General features: G+C 54.5%; 1 protein-coding gene across 1 annotated transcript; it reads left to right on the top strand.

The window, feature by feature from the left end:
- The first annotated feature begins 732 nt into the window (after nucleotides 1–732).
- On the top strand, nucleotides 733–16,873 carry gtf3c6 (general transcription factor IIIC, polypeptide 6, alpha). Its single transcript, XM_072471182.1, has 6 exons — nucleotides 733–1,769; nucleotides 7,960–8,040; nucleotides 9,441–9,504; nucleotides 10,098–10,142; nucleotides 15,076–15,186; nucleotides 16,113–16,873. Exons 1-6 carry the CDS (start codon nucleotides 1,623–1,625, stop codon nucleotides 16,448–16,450), a joined length of 786 nt encoding a protein of 261 aa, XP_072327283.1. The 5' UTR covers nucleotides 733–1,622; the 3' UTR covers nucleotides 16,451–16,873.
- Nucleotides 16,874–19,439: the final 2,566 nt, after the last annotated feature.

Raw genomic sequence — 19,439 nt, 5'->3', positions numbered from 1 at the left:
AGTGGTATAAAACGTCAGTGAGTTCAATGTCCACACAAGCTCATAAGTCCAGCCTTGTAGGTGGGCGACGAATTCGGGTTGACCGTCAGGGTGGCACACCATTCATCACCCGGATTGAAACTGTTAACTGGCATCGGCTGGTGGGTCCTGGATGGAGACATCTGGTTCCTATAGATTACCGCAACACGGAAGGCGTCCCGGTCGTCTGTGTCACTGTTTTGGAAATCAGCTGGGAATGACGCATAGTCCGGAGGCTGAATGGTCCGCACGTTCCTGTGAGGCTGTCGGAATTGGGGAGCGTTGGCCGGTTGAGGTGCTCTACAGCAGGCAGCGTAGTGGCCCATCTTGCCACAGAGTAGGCATGGTCTGTTCTTCGCCGGACATTGCCGCTTTAAATGCGTGGCACCACAGTTGCCGCACGTCGTGACGTCATGGCGTTCGTTACGCCACCGCGCATGCGCAGTTCGGTCTGGAGTTGAGCGCGCCTGCGCATCGACGTCCTATTTGGCACGCACAAACGTAGGAGGGCACGTAAAGCGCGCAAAATGGCCGCCCTCATCCAGGCCGTGGACCGGGAGGCACTCGATCGCCTGGACCCGCTCGGCCTCGTAGGATGCGGCCACGTAGGACTCCTGCCGTGCCGATTTGGCCGCTTTAAATTGGGCATAGCGGCTGGTCGCGTTTTCGTGAAGGACGCAGGCTTCGATGGCGGACGCTAGGGTGAGGCCTTTTATTTTGAGGAGCTCCTGGCGTAGAGTGCCCGAGGTGACCCCAAAAACAATCTGGTCCCGGATCAGTGAATCGGAGGTGGCGTCGTAACCGCAGGACTGCGCGAGGATACGGAGGTGTGTAACGAAAGATTGAAAGGGTTCATCCTTACCCTGCAGGCGCTGCTGGAAGAGATACCTCTCGAAACTCTTGTTTACCTCGACGCTGAAGTGTTGGTCGAGTTTGAGAAGGACCGTCTTGTATTTGGTCTTGTCCTCACCTTCAGCGAATACCAGAGAGTTGTAGACATGGGTGGCGTGTTGCCCTGCCGTGGAGAGGAGGAGGGCGATCTTCCTGGTGTCCGAAGCGCCTTCCCTTTCGGTGGCTTCCAGGAAGAACTGGAAGCGCTGTTTGATCAGCTTCCAGTTGACGCCCGAGGTTTCCAGCGATTTGAAGCGGCTCCGGCGGGCTAACGGTGTCCATGGCGCAGGATGGCAGATTCGTTAGGTAGGCCTCGCAGTTACCGGACCCCACAGGTCTCTTCATGGAGCAAGGCAACAACATTGCTGTGGGGTGGGGAGGAGAGCCCCCACTCATGCAGTATTTTTGTATCGAGACATCTTGCACGGATTGAATTAAGTGAGAGTAAGAACTGCCCCTGGTTGCATGTTCACTTACGGTGAAATAAAGCAGTTTAAAGCTCCGTGTCCGACCTTTTCCAACGTGCCTCCCGGCTCTGCCTTTGTGGGGATTGAGCAGTTGGATGTGAAGGAAGTCTGCCTGTTCGGAGGCCTTTACATGTGGAAAATGATTCACAGCAAACTCCTCCGCCGTGCAGTCAATAAAGGCTCTCCGTGTGTGTGAATGCTGTTTGTCTCGGGGTTGGTCGCTCTCACTGGACGCGGTCGGTTTGAATGCTGAGGAGAGCACTGCAGGCGTCGATCCGAATTCGATTGGAGGTGCGGTTCGGCGATCGATTGGCGGTGCTGGAGCGGCGGAGCGGCGGGAAGATGGCGGCGGGGAACGTCCCGGTGCCGCAGGACGGGGGCTGGGAGGAGGAGGTGAGGCCCGGCCCCGGTTGCTGAGATTAAAGGGGAAACGGCGCCTCCCCCCCCCTTTCCTACACCCCCTACCTCTGCCATCCCCCCTTCGCCTGCCTACCCCCCCTTCCACTCCCTACCCCTGCCCCACCCACTTCCCTACCTTCCCCTACCCTACCCTCTCCCCCTACCCTACCCTACCCTCTCCCATTCCCCCTTCCCCTTCCCCCCCCTCTTCCCACCCCCTCTTCCCCCCCCCTTCCCCCCCCCCTGCCCGACCCCCCCCCTCCCCTGCCCGACCCCCCCCTCCCCTGCCCGACCCCCCCCCTCCCCTGCCCGACCCCCCCCCCCTCCCCTGCCCGACCCCCCCCCTCCCCCTGCCCGACCCCCCCCTCCCCCTGCCCGACCCCCCCCTCCCCCTGCCCGACCCCCCCCTCCCCCTGCCCGACCCCCCCCTCCCCCTGCCCGACCCCCCCCTCCCCCTGCCCGACCCCCCCCTCCCCCTGCCCGACCCCCCCCTCCCCCTGCCCGACCCCCCCCTCCCCCTGCCCGACCCCCCCCTCCCCCTGCCCGACCCCCCCCTCCCCCTGCCCGACCCCCCCCTCCCCCTGCCCGACCCCCCCCACCCCCTGCCCGACCCCCCCCACCCCCTGCCCGACCCCCCCCACCCCCTGCCCGACCCCCCCCACCCCCTGCCCGACCCCCCCCACCCCCTGCCCGACCCCCCCCACCCCCTGCCCGACCCCCCCCACCCCCTGCCCGACCCCCCCCACCCCCTGCCCGACCCCCCCCACCCCCTGCCCGACCCCCCCCACCCCCTGCCCGACCCCCCACCCCCTGCCCGACCCCCCACCCCCTGCCCGACCCCCCACCCCCTGCCCGACCCCCCACCCCCTGCCCCCCACCCCCTGCCCCCCACCCCCTGCCCCCCACCCCCTGCCCGACCCCCCCACCCCCTGCCCGACCCCCCCACCCCCTGCCCGACCCCCCACCCCCTGCCCGACCCCCCACCCCCTGCCCGACCCCCCACCCCCTGCCCGACCCCCCACCCCCTGCCCGACCCCCCACCCCCTGCCCGACCCCCCACCCCCTGCCCGACCCCCCACCCCCTGCCCGACCCCCCACCCCCTGCCCGACCCCCCACCCCCTGCCCGACCCCCCACCCCCTGCCCGACCCCCCACCCCCTGCCCGACCCCCCACCCCCTGCCCGACCCCCCACCCCCTGCCCGACCCCCCACCCCCTGCCCGACCCCCCACCCCCTGCCCGACCCCCCACCCCCTGCCCGACCCCCCACCCCCTGCCCGACCCCCCACCCCCTGCCCGACCCCCCACCCCCTGCCCGACCCCCCACCCCCTGCCCGACCCCCCACCCCCTGCCCGACCCCCCACCCCCTGCCCGACCCCCCACCCCCTGCCCGACCCCCCACCCCCTGCCCGACCCCCCACCCCCTGCCCGACCCCCCACCCCCTGCCCGACCCCCCACCCCCTGCCCGACCCCCCACCCCCTGCCCGACCCCCCACCCCCTGCCCGACCCCCCACCCCCTGCCCGACCCCCCACCCCCTGCCCGACCCCCCACCCCCTGCCCGACCCCCCACCCCCTGCCCGACCCCCCACCCCCTGCCCGACCCCCCACCCCCTGCCCGACCCCCCACCCCCTGCCCGACCCCCCACCCCCTGCCCGACCCCCCACCCCCTGCCCGACCCCCCACCCCCTGCCCGACCCCCCACCCCCTGCCCGACCCCCCACCCCCTGCCCGACCCCCCACCCCCTGCCCGACCCCCCACCCCCTGCCCGACCCCCCACCCCCTGCCCGACCCCCCACCCCCTGCCCGACCCCCCACCCCCTGCCCGACCCCCCACCCCCTGCCCGACCCCCCACCCCCTGCCCGACCCCCCACCCCCTGCCCGACCCCCCACCCCCTGCCCGACCCCCCACCCCCTGCCCGACCCCCCACCCCCTGCCCGACCCCCCACCCCCTGCCCGACCCCCCACCCCCTGCCCGACCCCCCACCCCCTGCCCGACCCCCCACCCCCTGCCCGACCCCCCACCCCCTGCCCGACCCCCCACCCCCTGCCCGACCCCCCACCCCCTGCCCGACCCCCCACCCCCTGCCCGACCCCCCACCCCCTGCCCGACCCCCCACCCCCTGCCCGACCCCCCACCCCCTGCCCGACCCCCCACCCCCTGCCCGACCCCCCACCCCCTGCCCGACCCCCCACCCCCTGCCCGACCCCCCACCCCCTGCCCGACCCCCCACCCCCTGCCCGACCCCCCACCCCCTGCCCGACCCCCCACCCCCTGCCCGACCCCCCACCCCCTGCCCGACCCCCCACCCCCTGCCCGACCCCCCACCCCCTGCCCGACCCCCCACCCCCTGCCCGACCCCCCACCCCCTGCCCGACCCCCCACCCCCTGCCCGACCCCCCACCCCCTGCCCGACCCCCCACCCCCTGCCCGACCCCCCACCCCCTGCCCGACCCCCCCCCTTCCCCCTGCCCGGCCCTTCCCCCTTCCCCCTGCCCGGCCCTTCCCCCTGCCCGACCCCCCCCCTTCCCCCTGCCCGGCCCTTCCCCCTGCCCGACCCCCCCCCTTCCCCCTGCCCGACCCCCCCCCCTCCCCCTGCCCGACCCCCCCCCTTCCCCCTGCCCGACCCCCCCCCTTCCCCCTGCCCGACCCCCACCCCCTGCCCGACCCCCCACCCCCTGCCCGACCCCCCACCCCCTGCCCGACCCCCCACCCCCTGCCCGACCCCCCACCCCCTGCCCGACCCCCCACCCCCTGCCCGACCCCCCCCTTCCCCCTGCCCGGCCCTTCCCCCTGCCCGACCCCCCCCTTCCCCCTGCCCGGCCCTTCCCCCTGCCCGACCCCCCCCCTTCCCCCTGCCCGACCCCCCCCCTTCCCCCTGCCCGACCCCCCCCCTTCCCCCTGCCCGGCCCCTTTCCCCCTGGCCCGGCCCCTTTCCCCCTGGCCCGGCCCCTTTCCCCCTGGCCCGGCCCCTTTCCCCCTGGCCCGGCCCCTTTCCCCCTGGCCCGGCCCCTTTCCCCCTGGCCCGGCCCCTTTCCCCCTGGCCCGGCCCCTTTCCCCCTGGCCCGGCCCCTTTCCCCCTGGCCCGGCCCCTTTCCCCCTGGCCCGGCCCCTTTCCCCCTGGCCCGGCCCCTTTCCCCCTGGCCCGGCCCCTTTCCCCCTGGCCCGGCCCCTTTCCCCCTGGCCCGGCCCCTTTCCCCCTTGCCCGGCCCCTTTCCCCCTTGCCCGGCCCCTTTCCCCCTTGCCCGGCCCCTTTCCCCCTTGCCCGGCCCCTTTCCCCCTTGCCCGGCCCCTTTCCCCCTTGCCCGGCCCCTTTCCCCCTTGCCCGGCCCCTTTCCCCCTTGCCCGGCCCCTTTCCCCCTTGCCCGGCCCCTTTCCCCCTTGCCCGGCCCCTTTCCCCCTTGCCCGGCCCCTTTCCCCCTTGCCCGGCCCCTTTCCCCCTTGCCCGGCCCCTTTCCCCCTTGCCCGGCCCCTTTCCCCCTTGCCCGGCCCCTTTCCCCCTTGCCCGGCCCCTTTCCCCCTTGCCCGGCCCCTTTCCCCCTTGCCCGGCCCCTTTCCCCCTTGCCCGGCCCCTTTCCCCCTTGCCCGGCCCCTTTCCCCCTTGCCCGGCCCCTTTCCCCCTTGCCCGGCCCCTTTCCCCCTTGCCCGGCCCCTTTCCCCCTTGCCCGGCCCCTTTCCCCCTTGCCCGGCCCCTTTCCCCCTTGCCCGGCCCCTTTCCCCCTTGCCCGGCCCCTTTCCCCCTTGCCCGGCCCCTTTCCCCCTTGCCCGGCCCCTTTCCCCCTTGCCCGGCCCCTTTCCCCCTTGCCCGGCCCCTTTCCCCCTTGCCCGGCCCCTTTCCCCCTTGCCCGGCCCCTTTCCCCCTTGCCCGGCCCCTTTCCCCCTTGCCCGGCCCCTTTCCCCCTTGCCCGGCCCCTTTCCCCCTTGCCCGGCCCCTTTCCCCCTTGCCCGGCCCCTTTCCCCCTTGCCCGGCCCCTTTCCCCCTTGCCCGGCCCCTTTCCCCCTTGCCCGGCCCCTTTCCCCCTTGCCCGGCCCCTTTCCCCCTTGCCCGGCCCCTTTCCCCCTTGCCCGGCCCCTTTCCCCCTTGCCCGGCCCCTTTCCCCCTTGCCCGGCCCCTTTCCCCCTTGCCCGGCCCCTTTCCCCCTTGCCCGGCCCCTTTCCCCCTTGCCCGGCCCCTTTCCCCCTTGCCCGGCCCCTTTCCCCCTTGCCCGGCCCCTTTCCCCCTTGCCCGGCCCCTTTCCCCCTTGCCCGGCCCCTTTCCCCCTTGCCCGGCCCCTTTCCCCCTTGCCCGGCCCCTTTCCCCCTTGCCCGGCCCCTTTCCCCCTTGCCCGGCCCCTTTCCCCCTTGCCCGGCCCCTTTCCCCCTTGCCCGGCCCCTTTCCCCCTTGCCCGGCCCCTTTCCCCCTTGCCCGGCCCCTTTCCCCCTTGCCCGGCCCCTTTCCCCCTTGCCCGGCCCCTTTCCCCCTTGCCCGGCCCCTTTCCCCCTTGCCCGGCCCCTTTCCCCCTTGCCCGGCCCCTTTCCCCCTTGCCCGGCCCCTTTCCCCCTTGCCCGGCCCCTTTCCCCCTGGCCCGGCCCCTTTCCCCCTGGCCCGGCCCCTTTCCCCCTGGCCCGGCCCCTTTCCCCCTGGCCCGGCCCCTTTCCCCCTGGCCCGGCCCCTTTCCCCCTGGCCCGGCCCCTTTCCCCCTGGCCCGGCCCCTTTCCCCCTGGCCCGGCCCCTTTCCCCCTGGCCCGGCCCCTTTCCCCCTGGCCCGGCCCCTTTCCCCCTGGCCCGGCCCCTTTCCCCCTGGCCCGGCCCCTTTCCCCCTGGCCCGGCCCCTTTCCCCCTGGCCCGGCCCCTTTCCCCCTGGCCCGGCCCCTTTCCCCCTGGCCCGGCCCCTTTCCCCCTGCCCCCTTAGGTGGGTTAGGTGGATTTGCCATGCTAAATTGATCCTGGTGTCCAAAAATGTTGGGTGGGGTTACGGAGATAAGGTGGGCTTCAGTAGTGTGCTCTTTCCAAGGGCTGGTGCAGACTTGATGGGCCATATGTGCATGTTAAGTAGGGTTACTGCGAGCAGCACGTGGTGCAGTGGTTAACACTCAGCCTACGGTGCTGAGGACCTGGGTTTGAATCCCGGCCCTGGGTCACTGTCTTTGTGGAGTTTGCACATTCTCCCCTTGTCTGTGTGGGTTTCGTCCCCACCACCCAAAAGATGTGCAGGATCTGATGTGGATTGGCCATGCTAAATTGCTCCTTAATTGGAGAGAAAAAAAATTTGGTACACTATTTATAAAAAAAAATAGGGTTACTACGATAGGATGGGGGTGTGGGTCGAGGTAAGGTGCTCTTTTAGAGGGTCAATTGGTCGAATGGCCTCCTGGATTCTGATGAAATACGAGTAGGAGTAGACCACATATGCCCTTCCAGCCTTTTCCACCCCTCAGTCTGATCTTGGTTGATCCTCCATCTCAACACCATACTCCCACGCTCTCCCTATACCTCTTAACACCCTTGGTGTCTGGAAATCTATTTATTTCCTTCTATTCCATGACTTGGCCTCTGTATTCTACATTAGAGAATTCTACAGGTTCAGCACCCTCTGAGTGAAAAAATTTCTCCTCATCTGTCCTAAACCGCCTCATCATTATCCAGAGATGGTGGCCCCTTGTTCCCCCCCCTCCACCAGAGGAATCGACATCCCTGCATCCAGTCTGTCCAACCCTGGCAGAGTTTTACATGTTTCAATTAGATCCCCTTTTGATTCTTCTAAATTACAGTGAATACAGACTCTGACTCTCCTCGTATGACAATATGTCATCTTAGGAATCAGCCTGGTGAATCTTTAATTCAGTACAATCATGGCTGACCTTGGACTTCAACTCCACTTTCCTCCCGCTCTCAATATCACTTAATTCCCTGAGACCAAAACTATAAATGTCCCAACCTTAAACTGGTTGCTGAGTTCCCTACAGTATAACCGTGAATACACAAAGAAACACTTTCCCTCAGCTCAACCTGAGTATGTTCTTTCTTTGCTCCTTTTCCAAACAACTCTCCCACAAGTTTCTGGATTTGCTAATAAACTTGGTTTTGATGCAGTCTGACTGCTCCCTTCCTCGACTCACTCGTATGATGTGCTGGTGGAAGAAGTTGCTTGATGGCTCTCTCTGCTGAGCTGATTGTCCCCTGTTTTTGAACTCTACAGGAGCAGCTGGTAGTGGTGGAACTGTCAGGGATCATTGACCCAGACTTCCTGTTGAAGTGCAGGAATGAGTGCAAGATTGTGGTAAGTGCATGGCATGCAGCTGCCAGTCACGCTGCCTTTCATGTATATAACCAAAGGGCCCCTGTTTTATGCTAACTGCTCTCTGCGATGGGTATATTGTCCTGAGTTCCATAGCATAATGTGGGAAAGTGGGTTTCTCTCCCTGGCTGACAGCAATTGTCCTCCGCTATTTAGGAGGAATTTCCCAGTGGGGTAAACCCTTGATCAAAATACTGTGGCTCAGTCGGTAGGACAGTCGCCTCTGAGTCAGGAGGTTGTGGGTTCAAGTTCCAATCCAGAGACTTAGCACAAAATCTAGGCTGACACTCTAGTGCAGTACTGCGGGAGTGCTGTACTGTCAGACGTGCTCTCTTTCAGTTGAGACATTAACCCCCTCAGGCAAACATAAAGAAATCTTATCAGATCATTTGAAGAAAAATCAGAAGTTTTCCTGGGTGTCCTGGCCAATGTTTATTCCTCTACCAACATCTTAAAAACCACTGATCTGTTCATTTATCTCAGTGTTTGTGGGAGCTTGCTGTGTGCAAATTGTTTGTCGCGCCTCTGATATGACTGCACTTCAAAAGTATTTAATTGGCTGCAAAATCTTTTGGCATGTCCTAAGGTCAATTGTCTACCATGTCGTGAATATATTAAATCATCTTAGAAGCACTTGTCCATTGCTGTACAAAGTAACCCTGCTATTTTACTGATCCATCGTGGCAGTGGTAGGTGGTTCAATGGGTAGCACGTTGTCATTTATCCTTTCATTCTCCAGTTACCTCCCACCAGCTCCTGTTCTTTTGTGAATGTGGGAAGCATAAATCTCAAGTTGTTTTGGCTAGCAGGGAAATTCAGTTCAGTGCTGATATCCACACAGGCCACTGAGCCAGCAGGGAAACATGTGTGACCTCCTTCCGTGTTTGGAGCAAGCACACAGATATTGAACGTTCTCCCATTTGTGGGAGCTGCTTTGTATGATTCTGTATGGGACCAAGGTTGTTCCATATAATCATGGAACCATAACAAGATCTGGATAATGCTGGAAGCTGTCCGTATTGATTCATTCAATTGCAAGTGAGAGAATAATGTTTTTGAAATAAATGTGTCATTTGAGATATGGCATGTGGTCAGTGTAGCTTGCTAGGAAGGAACATGTGACTTTGGCTGCAAGGTTCCCAAAGTTTTCCACTCGTGTTTGGGTAGATTAATTGTGAGAGATTGATTAGTCGACAATTTCATTAATGTTGTGTCCAGCATGATAGAAGGAAAACTAAATAGACGTTGATCCTTTTTCAACTAGCAGTTCTTCTGATTAGGGAGCAGGCTCCAAGTTTAATACAGTCTGTTTACTGTGGGGTTGCTTGAACCATTTCTAATTCACCTGAAACATTTGAGGTTCTCTCCCCTTTCTCTTCCAGGGAATAGACACTGAGCAGCCAGTCATGCAGGTGGACAAATGCGTGTTTGCTGGAGAGTACGAAGGCCAGTGTTTCACTTCATCAAGTGTTTTGTGCAGTGGTTATTGCAGGGGACGGATGTGCATGAATAGCCCGTGGGGGCTAGTACTAGGTTCTCAATACCAGGAAGATCCTGGATGCGATCATTGGCATCGCAGGGACAATGGGTGGGGTGTTAATGTTTCCATGTGTCATGGGCTCAAGAGGAACCTTACTGCCATCCAACCCATGCTGGAGAGACTCGGGTGAGGAGATGATCAACTATGAAGACTCCCATGTGCGACTGACTGGAATTTGAGGGAGCTAAAAGAATAAATGTATTACACAACTCTTATAACTTGGGGTAAAAATCACGTGTATCCCAGTTGTGTTTCAGTCTCGTTCTGTGTTCTTAAATTTTTTAAGCTCCCTGTAGACATTGCACTGATTCGGTCTTTGAGCTTCATTTGCACTTTATATAGATCCATGTTCTATTGAGAAGAGTTTTCATTTGTGACAGCACTATACGTGAAATTACACAGTAGAAAAGAACTGAGTGAAACTGAATGTGGATGAGGGTGTGCATGCATCAAACAAATTTAGTCTCTACTAACTTGGGGCCGTTTGTTCCATTACTAGATGTGCTTGGAACATGTGTGATATTTGAAGAGACATGCGAGCCAGGTAAGTGTGGTATGTTTTGAAAATAGCAACAAATGTACTGAAAAAGACTTGTGCTCAAGTCCCATTCCAGAGACTTGAGAACATAAATCTTGGCTAACACTGCATTGCAGTATTGAGAGAGTGCTACACTCACATGTACTGTTTTCCAGAAGAGTGGTAAGACCACGCATGGAATACTGTGTTCTGTTCTGGTCAGGATATTGTTAAACTAGAAAGAGCGCAGAAGAGATTTATGAGGATGCTACAGGATTTGATGGGCTGAGTTATAAGGAGAGGCTGGATAGGCTGGGACTTTTTTGCCTAGAGCATATGAGTCTGAGGGGTGAACTTATAGAGGTCTATAAAATAATGAGGAGCATAGATCTTTTCCCGAAGGTAGAGGAGTCTAGAACTAGAGGGCATAGGTTTAAGGTGAGAGGGGAGAGATACAAAAGAGACCAGAGGGGAAATTTCTTCACAAGAGGGTGGTGAGCATTTGGAATGGGCTGCCAGATGCAGTGTAGAGGCGGATACGATTTGTCTAAAAGCAGTTAGACAGGTACATGGGCAGGGTGTGTATAGAGGGATATGGGCCAAATGTGGGCAAGTGGGACTAGCTTAGTGATAGAAACTGGGTGGCATGGACAAGCTGGGCTGAAGGGCCTTATTCCATGCTGTAGACATCTATGACTCTAGTTATTAAACCAAAGCCTCCACCTGCTCTCTCCGGTGGACATAAAATCTCATGGCACTATTTTGAGGAAGAGCTAATGTTGGTCATTATTTATCTGTCAATCCGAACCACTAAAACAGATCATCCGGTTATTTCCAGGAACTTGTTGTGTGCAAATTGTCTGCTTTATTTCATACATATTGAAAATTTAAAGCACAGGAGACAGACATTCAGCCAATCAAATCTCTGCTGGCTGAAACGAGCAATCCAGCCTAACCCTACTTTCCTGGTTTCAGTCTGTTCTTATGGCACTTCAGGTGCATATCCAAGTCTTTTTAAATTTGCTGAGGGTTTCTGATCCACCCTTTCTCACAACAGTGGCTACTTTAGAAAGTACTCCATTAGCTGCAAAGTGCTTTTGGCCATCCTGAGGTTGTGAAATGTGTTAAGTAAATATTGGGATAGAGTAGAGAAAATATAGATAGAAGATACTGTGATATTGAATGGTAGAACAGGCTGAGATCTTATTGAATGGTAGACCATGCTGAGATCTTATTGAATGGTAGACCAGGCTGAGGAACTATTTGGCTCCTATTTCTTATATCCTTAAATGTAAGGTTTTTTTTTTGTTCTTAAAATACACCGCTTGCTTCCCACGCTGCAGTCCCAAACAAAACCGTGTGTGTCGCACTGCACGAACAAAGCCACTCCCTCTTATTTTTCAAAGTGTTGTTCCTGCCTCTTTCACTCTGCTTGGACTCTACTTGACTTCTCTCTTCATTGGTGAGGAATGTGGCAAGCAGTGTTCCCTCCGTACCAGCCTGTGCAGTAGTTGCCCTGGGAGTATTTTGATGAGATAGTATAGAGGGAGCTTTTCTCTGTATCTAACCTGTACTGTACCTGCCGTTGGAGAGTTTGATGGGATAGTGTAGCGGTAGCTTTACTCTGTATTTCACCCACTCTGTGTCTAACCCATGCTGTAACCTTTTTCAAGATTTTTTTCATTCATGAGAGGTGGGCTTTGCTAGCAAGGCCAGCATTTATTATCCAAATCTATTTGCCCTTGAAAAAGGCCCATTGAGTAGCTGATGGGGCAGCATAGAGGAAGCTTTGTAGAAAACTTTGGATACATAATTGCAATTGGGGTGATGAAAGCCATTTATCCCATCAAAGCTAATCTCTGAAGCATATTTATGGTAGTTTGAGTATACTCAATGTTTTGCCCCACTTATTCTGCCTGGTACATTATTCCAGATATTCCTGACACTTGAGAGTTTTCTGTTGCCATGTCGGAAATATGGAAGCCAATCTCAGTACAAAGATCCTGCACAAAAACAATGAGATTACTTTTGATGTGAGTCGAGGGATAAATGTTCATCAGGAATCTCTTGGAGAGCTCTCATGCTTTTCTTCAGATGGTGGCATGGGATATTTTATACCCAGCATAGAGGACATAAAGGAGTGTGGGGGTAATGTATTATCTGAAAGACAGCACCGTTGACAATTCAGTACCGTACTGCACTGTACTGCCTGCCCAGATTGTGTGCAGGACTATGGGATGGAGCTTGAACTCATGATTCTTCTGTTTCAGAGGCAAGGGTGCTACAAATTAAGCCAAGGCAGACCCTGAGTGAGAAGAATATACTTTGATTCTTTCTCTTTTTCTTTCTTTCTCTTTTTCTTTCTTTCTGTCTCTCTCTCTCTTTCTTTCTCTCTCTCTTTCTTTCTCTCTCTCTTTCTCTCTCTTTCTTTCTCTCTCTTTCTTTCTCTCTCTTTAGTTAGTCTCTCTTGTTAGTCTTACTTCGGTGGTAGGCAAAGTAATGGAAAGGGTACTGAAGGATAGGATTTCTGAGCATCTGGAAAGACACTGCTTGATTAGGGATAGTCAGCACGGATTTGTGAGGGGTAGGTCTTGCCTTACAAATCTTATTGAATTCTTTGAGGAGGTGACCAAGCATGTGGATGAAGGTAAAGCAGTGGATGTAGTGTACATGGATTTTAGTAAGGCATTTGATAAAGTTCCCCATGGTAGGCTTCTGCACAAAGTAAGGAGGCATGGGATAGTGGGAAATTTGGCCAGTTGGATAACGAACTGGCTAACCGATAGAAGTCAGAGAGTGGTGGTGGATGGCAAATATTCAGCCTGGATCCCAGTTACCAGTGGTGTACCGCAGGGATCAGTTCTGGGTCCTCTGCTGTTTGTGATTTTCATTAATGACTTGGATGAGGGAGTTGAAGGGTGGGTCAGTAAATTTGCAGACGATACGAAGATTGGTGGAGTTGTGGATAGTAAGGAGGGCTGTTGTCGGCTGCAAAGAGACATAGATAGGATGCAGAGCTGGGCTGAGAAGTGGCAGATGGAGTTTAACCCTGAAAAGTGTGAGGTTGTCCATTTTGGAAGGACAAATATGAATGCGGAATACAGGGTTAACGGTAGAGTTCTTGGCATTGTGGAGGAGCAGAGAGACCTTGGGGTCTATGTTCATACATCTTTGAAAGTTGCCACTCAAGTGGATCGAGCTGTGAAGAAGGCCTATGGTGTGCTCGCGTTCATTAACAGAGGGATTGAATTTAAGAGCCGTGAGGTGATGATGCAGCTGTACAAAACTTTGGTAAGGCCACATTTGGAGTACTGTGTACAGTTCTGGTCGCCTCATTTTAGGAAGGATGTGGAAGCTCTGGAAAAGGTGCAAAGAAGATTTACCAGGATGTTGCCTGGAATGGAGAGTAGGTCTTACGAAGAAAGGTTGAGGGTGCTAGGCCTTTTCTCATTAGAGCGGAGAAGGATGAGGGGCGACTTGATAGAGGTTTATAAGATGATCAGGGGAATAGATAGAGTAGACAGTCAGAGACTTTTTCCCCAGGTGGAACACACCATTACAAGGGGACATAAATTTAAGGTGAAAGGTGGAAGATATAGGAGGGATATCAGAGGTAGGTTCTTTACCCAGAGAGTAGTGGGGGCATGGAATGCACTGCCTGTGGAAGTAGTTGAGTCGGAAACATTAGGGACCTTCAAGCAGCTGTTGGATAGGTACATGGATTACGGGAAAATGATATAGTGTAGATTTATTTGTTCTTAAGGGCAGCACGGTAGCATTGTGGATAGCACAATTGCTTCACAGATCCATGGTCCCAGGTTCGATTCTGGCTTGGGTCATTGTCTGTGCGGAGTCTGCACGTCCTCCCCGTGTCTGCGTGGGTTTCCTCCGGGTGCTCCGGTTTCCTCCCACAGTCCAAAGATGTGCGGGTTAGGTGAATTGGCGAATGATAAATTGCCCTTAATGTCCAAATTGCCCTTGGTGTTGGGTGGAGGTGTTGAGTTTGGGTAGGGTGCTCTTTCCAAGAGCTGGTGCAGACTCAAAGGGCCGAATGGCCTCCTTCTGCACTGTAAATTCAATGATAATCTATGATTAATCTAGGACAAAGGTTCGGCACAACATCGTGGGCCGAAGGGCCTGTTCTGTGCTGTATGTTCTATGTTCTTTCTTTCTCTCTCTTTCTTTCTCCCCCTCTCTCTCCCCGCTCTCTCCTTCTTTTTCTTTCTTCTCCTTTTTCCTTCTTCTCCTTCTTTTTCTTTCTTCTCCTTTTCCTTCCTTCTTCTCCTTCTTTCCTTCCTTCTTCTCCTTCTTTCCTTCCTCCTTTCTTTTTCTTTCTTCTCCTTTTTCTTTCTTCTTTTTCTTTCTTCTTCTTTTTCTTTCTTCTTCTTTTTCTTTCTTCTTTTTCTTTCCTCTCCTTCTTTTTCCTTCCTTCTCCTTCTTTCCTTCCTCCTTTCTTTTTCTTTCTTCTCCTTTCCTTCCTTCTTTCTTTTCCTCCTTTCCTTCTTTCTTCTCCTTCTTTCCTTCTTTCTTCTCCTTCTTTGAAGGTATCTTCTCCCAATTGCATGAATAATGTTTGGAATAATTTACCAGGCAGGCTAAATGCAGCAAAATAATGGTCCACTGAAATGAGCAGAAATATACCTGAAGGATGAGCTTCATTGAATTTAAATCCTTTGTCCCAATTGCCATTATGGAAGCATGGGACATAATTATACAATAAATCTGAATAAGCACAAAAAGACCCAAAAGATTTTGGGAGTGATAGTGGGAAGGCAACAATGTCAAAAGACAATTAAAAAAAACAGAATAGGATTTTTGTTCCCAACAGCACAAGTGATGTTGCAGCTGATTATGTTATGTTAACTGGTGCATTCCTCCTGGCCCATCCTCCATGGGCTCTGACTGACAGCAGGGAATGTAGCCAAGGCTGAAATACCACAAGGTCTGTGCTTCGTTTCAGACCCTGAGTTGGAAGATAAACCGTTGCTGAAATACAAATGTCACACAGCAAAGAAGTTGCTAATGAAGCGGACGTTCCTGAGTGAGAAAAAGGAAGGAGAAGAGAGCACAGGTTTGATTGATTCTATTCCCTTTTCTTTCTCTCCCTCCCCTCCCTCCTCCCCTGAAACTGCTGCTGTTCATAGTTGCAATAATGCAGCAACCTATGAACCCTCACCCATATCCCATCTTCCATTTATAATAAATGTCAGCATTGCTTTTGGAAATAAGCTCAGTGCTATCCTCCTTCAACAACTCCATGTGTACTTCCAGCAGTGGTTATTGGAGGAGGAACAGCCATCATTTCACCTTCCATCTCTCCCATGCCCCTTAGCCGAGGGGAAACGGAGACAAATCCTCTCCCAGTTCTGAAGATACAGTGACAACCCTTCTCCAAAAATGCCCAACTGCCACAGACTGTTTTTCCCTGTCTCCTAAATATTTTGTGCATATTTCAGCCACTAAGAACCAATGTAAACATGAAAATGCTGGGTGTGCTGCAGAGGTTTAATTGTTCTCATTCAGGATTGGGCCCCCATTTGGCACAAACAATGCCGTAAAGGTGGTGTGGACCTGGAGCCATAAAACCATCTGAGGCAGCCATGGTAACATTGTGCAGTACCATATTGAGGTCAGACCACTGTGGGGGCCTCCTTTATAATGCCTCATCTGAAAGCTGGTACCTCCAACTGTGTAGGGTTCCATCACCACTGCCCTGGAGTGTCAGCTTGGATTAGGTGCTGACATTTCTGGAATGGAGCTTGAAGAAATAACCTTCTTATTCTGAGGTGAGAGCACTACCCACTGAGCTTCAACTAACAATGGCGAGAGAGGAGGGGCATGATGTGTTTTTTTTTGTTCTGGATCGGTTCATTCGAATCGGCTGTGTGAACGGTCTCATTGGTTTCTATTAAGAGCAAGCTGTCTTCTGTAATGGGGCGAGGATAGGTTTGGATTCAGATCTGTGGTAATGAATGTGATTTGGTGTTTTCTATCCAGGAGGAGTGGAGTATTTGAAAATCAAAGAAAACAATTTCACACGGAGAAGTGGTCTGATTTGCAGCTTTCTCCCGAACCGCAGCAGCTCGAAGGATGATGGTGGTGGAGTGACCTCCAAGGAAGCCCTTGATCCATTGGCAGTGCAGGATAAGGACCTATCTAATGCCAGCTCAGGCACAGAGGGTGAGGCCAGTGACCAGGAGAGCGCAGACCTAAGCCGAGAGCTGGAGAACATCACAGACGAGAATCCTGGTGCAGACTGCGGGATGAAACCTGATGCTGACAATAGTGTAATTGAACTCGGGGAGCAGGGCTCCAAGGGAGAAGATGGGAAGTGAGCAGTGGTTTTCTTCTCTGGTACAGCTGAGGCTGACGTTCCAATCCATTGCTTTCCATTGGAAATCCCCCCTTGTTTCCTGAAGGTCAGGTTGGCTGCTGCCGTCCCAGTCCCACAGACACTGGCATTCTCCGATACGTAATTTAAATGCAGTAGCCGAGATTGTGACTTGGCAGGCTGTGAGACCAATGTGTGGTCCTGTCCGCATGTGTGTCCTGTCTGCAGTGTGGTGCACGCATTTGCAGGTGTGTGGTTATGAGCTGGACACAATGCAAGAAACCTTAACATTTTTTATATGAAATATTTTTGGTATTGCTTTGTAGTTAGTTGGAGGAATATTTTGAATTAAACGGTAGCTTCTCAGTGTTGTGGCTGTGAACTTTGTAAATATGCTGAATACCTATACATTAAAGTTTGAGTGGAATCTGTGGTTAACTTCTTTGGGATTTAGCAGCAGCAGCCTTTTTGATAGAAATCGAGAGGCGCAGTCCATTTCTTCCATCGGCCAGGGTTTGATACGTTCTTTGAGGTTTGCTGTGCACTTTTTTCTCCCTCTTGCCTCCCATCACTAAATGTCAGAGGCCCCTCCTGACTTGCTGCTCATTCTAACTGCTGCTGACCAGTCCCACCCTGAGCAACGATGCCTCTTATTAACCCCCTACTTCCATCTACCGGCATGGTAGCACAGTAGTTAGCACTGTTTCTTCACAGCGTCAGGGGCCAGATTTGATTCCCGGCTTGGGTCGCTGTGCGGAGTCTGCACGTTCTCCCCGTGTCTGCGTGGGTTTACTCCGGGTGCTCCGGTTTCCTCCCACAAAGTCCCAAAAGACGTGCTTATTAGGTGAATTGGACATTCTGAATTCTCCCACGTTGTACCCGACCAGGCGACTAGGGGATTTTCACAGTAACTTCATTTCAGTGTTAATGCAAGCCAACTTGTGACACTAATAAAGATTATTATTATCTACTGCTAACCTCCCTCCACCAGCATCAGTAATGTAAGGGAAACGGAACCCTGTACTGACAGAAAGAAAGCGCAATATTTACATTTTGAGAAATGGGACATGAGAATATTTTTCAACCTCCGCTGTGGCTGCTGGGTATCCAGGTCAATGGATTTGATGCAACTTGCCATATCTTGGAAGCGGTAATTTCACTCAGCCCTATGCTTCGCCAATCCTTGCTGCTTTTCTTGGCCAAAACGGCAGCAATCTCCTGGCAGCATTCCCTACTTGTGTTGGAGATTCTACCTCTGGGAGGAAGTATAATGGCAGTTCGAGGGCAGGGGTGAATCGCAGAGTTGTTACAGGGCAGAAAGGAGGCCATTTAATCCATTATGTCTACACTGACTCTCTGTAGGAGCAGATCACTTGGAGCCATTCTTCTGCCTTTTCTGCGTCACCCTGCACATTCTTCCCTTTCCGATCAGTGTTTAATTCCTTTGTGAATGCTTTAATTGCACCTGTCTTCACCACACTCTCAGGCAGCGCATTCCAGACCTTTACCACTCACTGTGTGAAAAAGCTTTTTTCTCATATAGCGTTTGCTTCTTTTGCCAATTACTTTGAACCTGTGCCCTCTCATTCTCGAATGGGGATATATTTCCTAACTACACTGTCCAGCCCCTCTTGGTTTTGAATACCTATATCAAATTTCCTTTCGGACTTCAGGAAACATAGTCCCAGCTTCTCCAATCTCTCTTCATAACTGAAGTTCCTCCACCCTGGAAACATTCTCATCAATCTTTTCTGCACACTCTCCAATGCCTTCATACCTTTAAATGCCACACCCAGAACTGGATGCAATACTCCAGCTTAGGCTGCACTAGTGGTTTATACAAGTTCAACATAACCTCTTTGCTCTTGTACTCTCTGCCCCTATTTATAAAGCCCAGAATACTATATGCTTTATTAACTGCTCTCTCGACCTAATTTGCCATCTTCAATGATTTATGTACGCATGCCGCCAGGTCGCTCTGCTCAGCCACTCCTTTAGAATTGTATCCTTTATTTTATATTGTCTCTCTGTGTTCCTCCTGCTAAAAATTAATGACTTCACATTTCTCTGCATTGAACCTCATCTGCCACCTGTCTGTCCATTCCACCCACCTGTTTATGTCCTTTTAGGCTCCACACTATCCTCTTCAGAGTTCACAATGCTTCCAAGTTTCGTATCATCTGTAAATTTTGAAATTGTGCTCTTGACGCCAAGGTCTAGGTCATATCAGGAAAAGCAAAGGTAGCAGCAGCAACCCCTGGGGAAGTCCACTACACACTGTCTTTGTTGCTTTTATTCAAATCAGCTAAAACGTGGCTCACTCGCTTTTGCAGCACTGTTTCAAATGCTTTTTTGAAGTCTATGTCCATCACATCAATAAGATTACCTTCATCAATTCCTTCTGTTACCTCTTCAAAAAATTCCCAAGTCAGTTAAACACAATTTTCCCTGAAGAAATTCATGCTGGCTCTCCTTAATTAACCCACGTTTGACCATGTGTCTATTCATTTTGCCCTGAATGATTGATTCTAGATCTAGACGTTTCCTCACCAAAGTTAAACTGGCTGGCCTGTAGATGCTGAGCTTATCTCTTTTTAACAAACATTTTATTGAGGTATTTTTGGTTTTACAACAACAACAAAATGAACAATGTACCTGAATCTATAAACATAGTGCAAAAGCCGTCTTCCTCCCTTACAGGTCCACCTTTATTAACCTCGTACTCTAAGCTAAACTAACCGCCCCCCCCCCCCCCCCCCCCCCCCCCCCCGCCTTTCTGCTGACGATTAATTTTCCACAAAGAAGTCAACGAACGGTTGCCACCTCCAGGCGAACCCTAACATTGACCCTTCATGGCGAACTTGATTTTCACCCAACAGAGATAGCCAAGTCTCCGACTTCGGCGGCTTAGTGTCCCTCCATTCTAATAAGATTTTCACCCAACAGAGATAGCCAAGTCTCCGACTTCGGGGGCTTAGTGTCCCTCCATTCTA

The sequence above is a fragment of the Scyliorhinus torazame genome, chromosome 13, assembly GCF_047496885.1.
Source record: "Scyliorhinus torazame isolate Kashiwa2021f chromosome 13, sScyTor2.1, whole genome shotgun sequence".
NCBI classification, from domain to species: Eukaryota; Metazoa; Chordata; class Chondrichthyes; order Carcharhiniformes; family Scyliorhinidae; genus Scyliorhinus; species Scyliorhinus torazame.
This window is presented reverse-complemented; position numbering and strand designations above follow the sequence as displayed.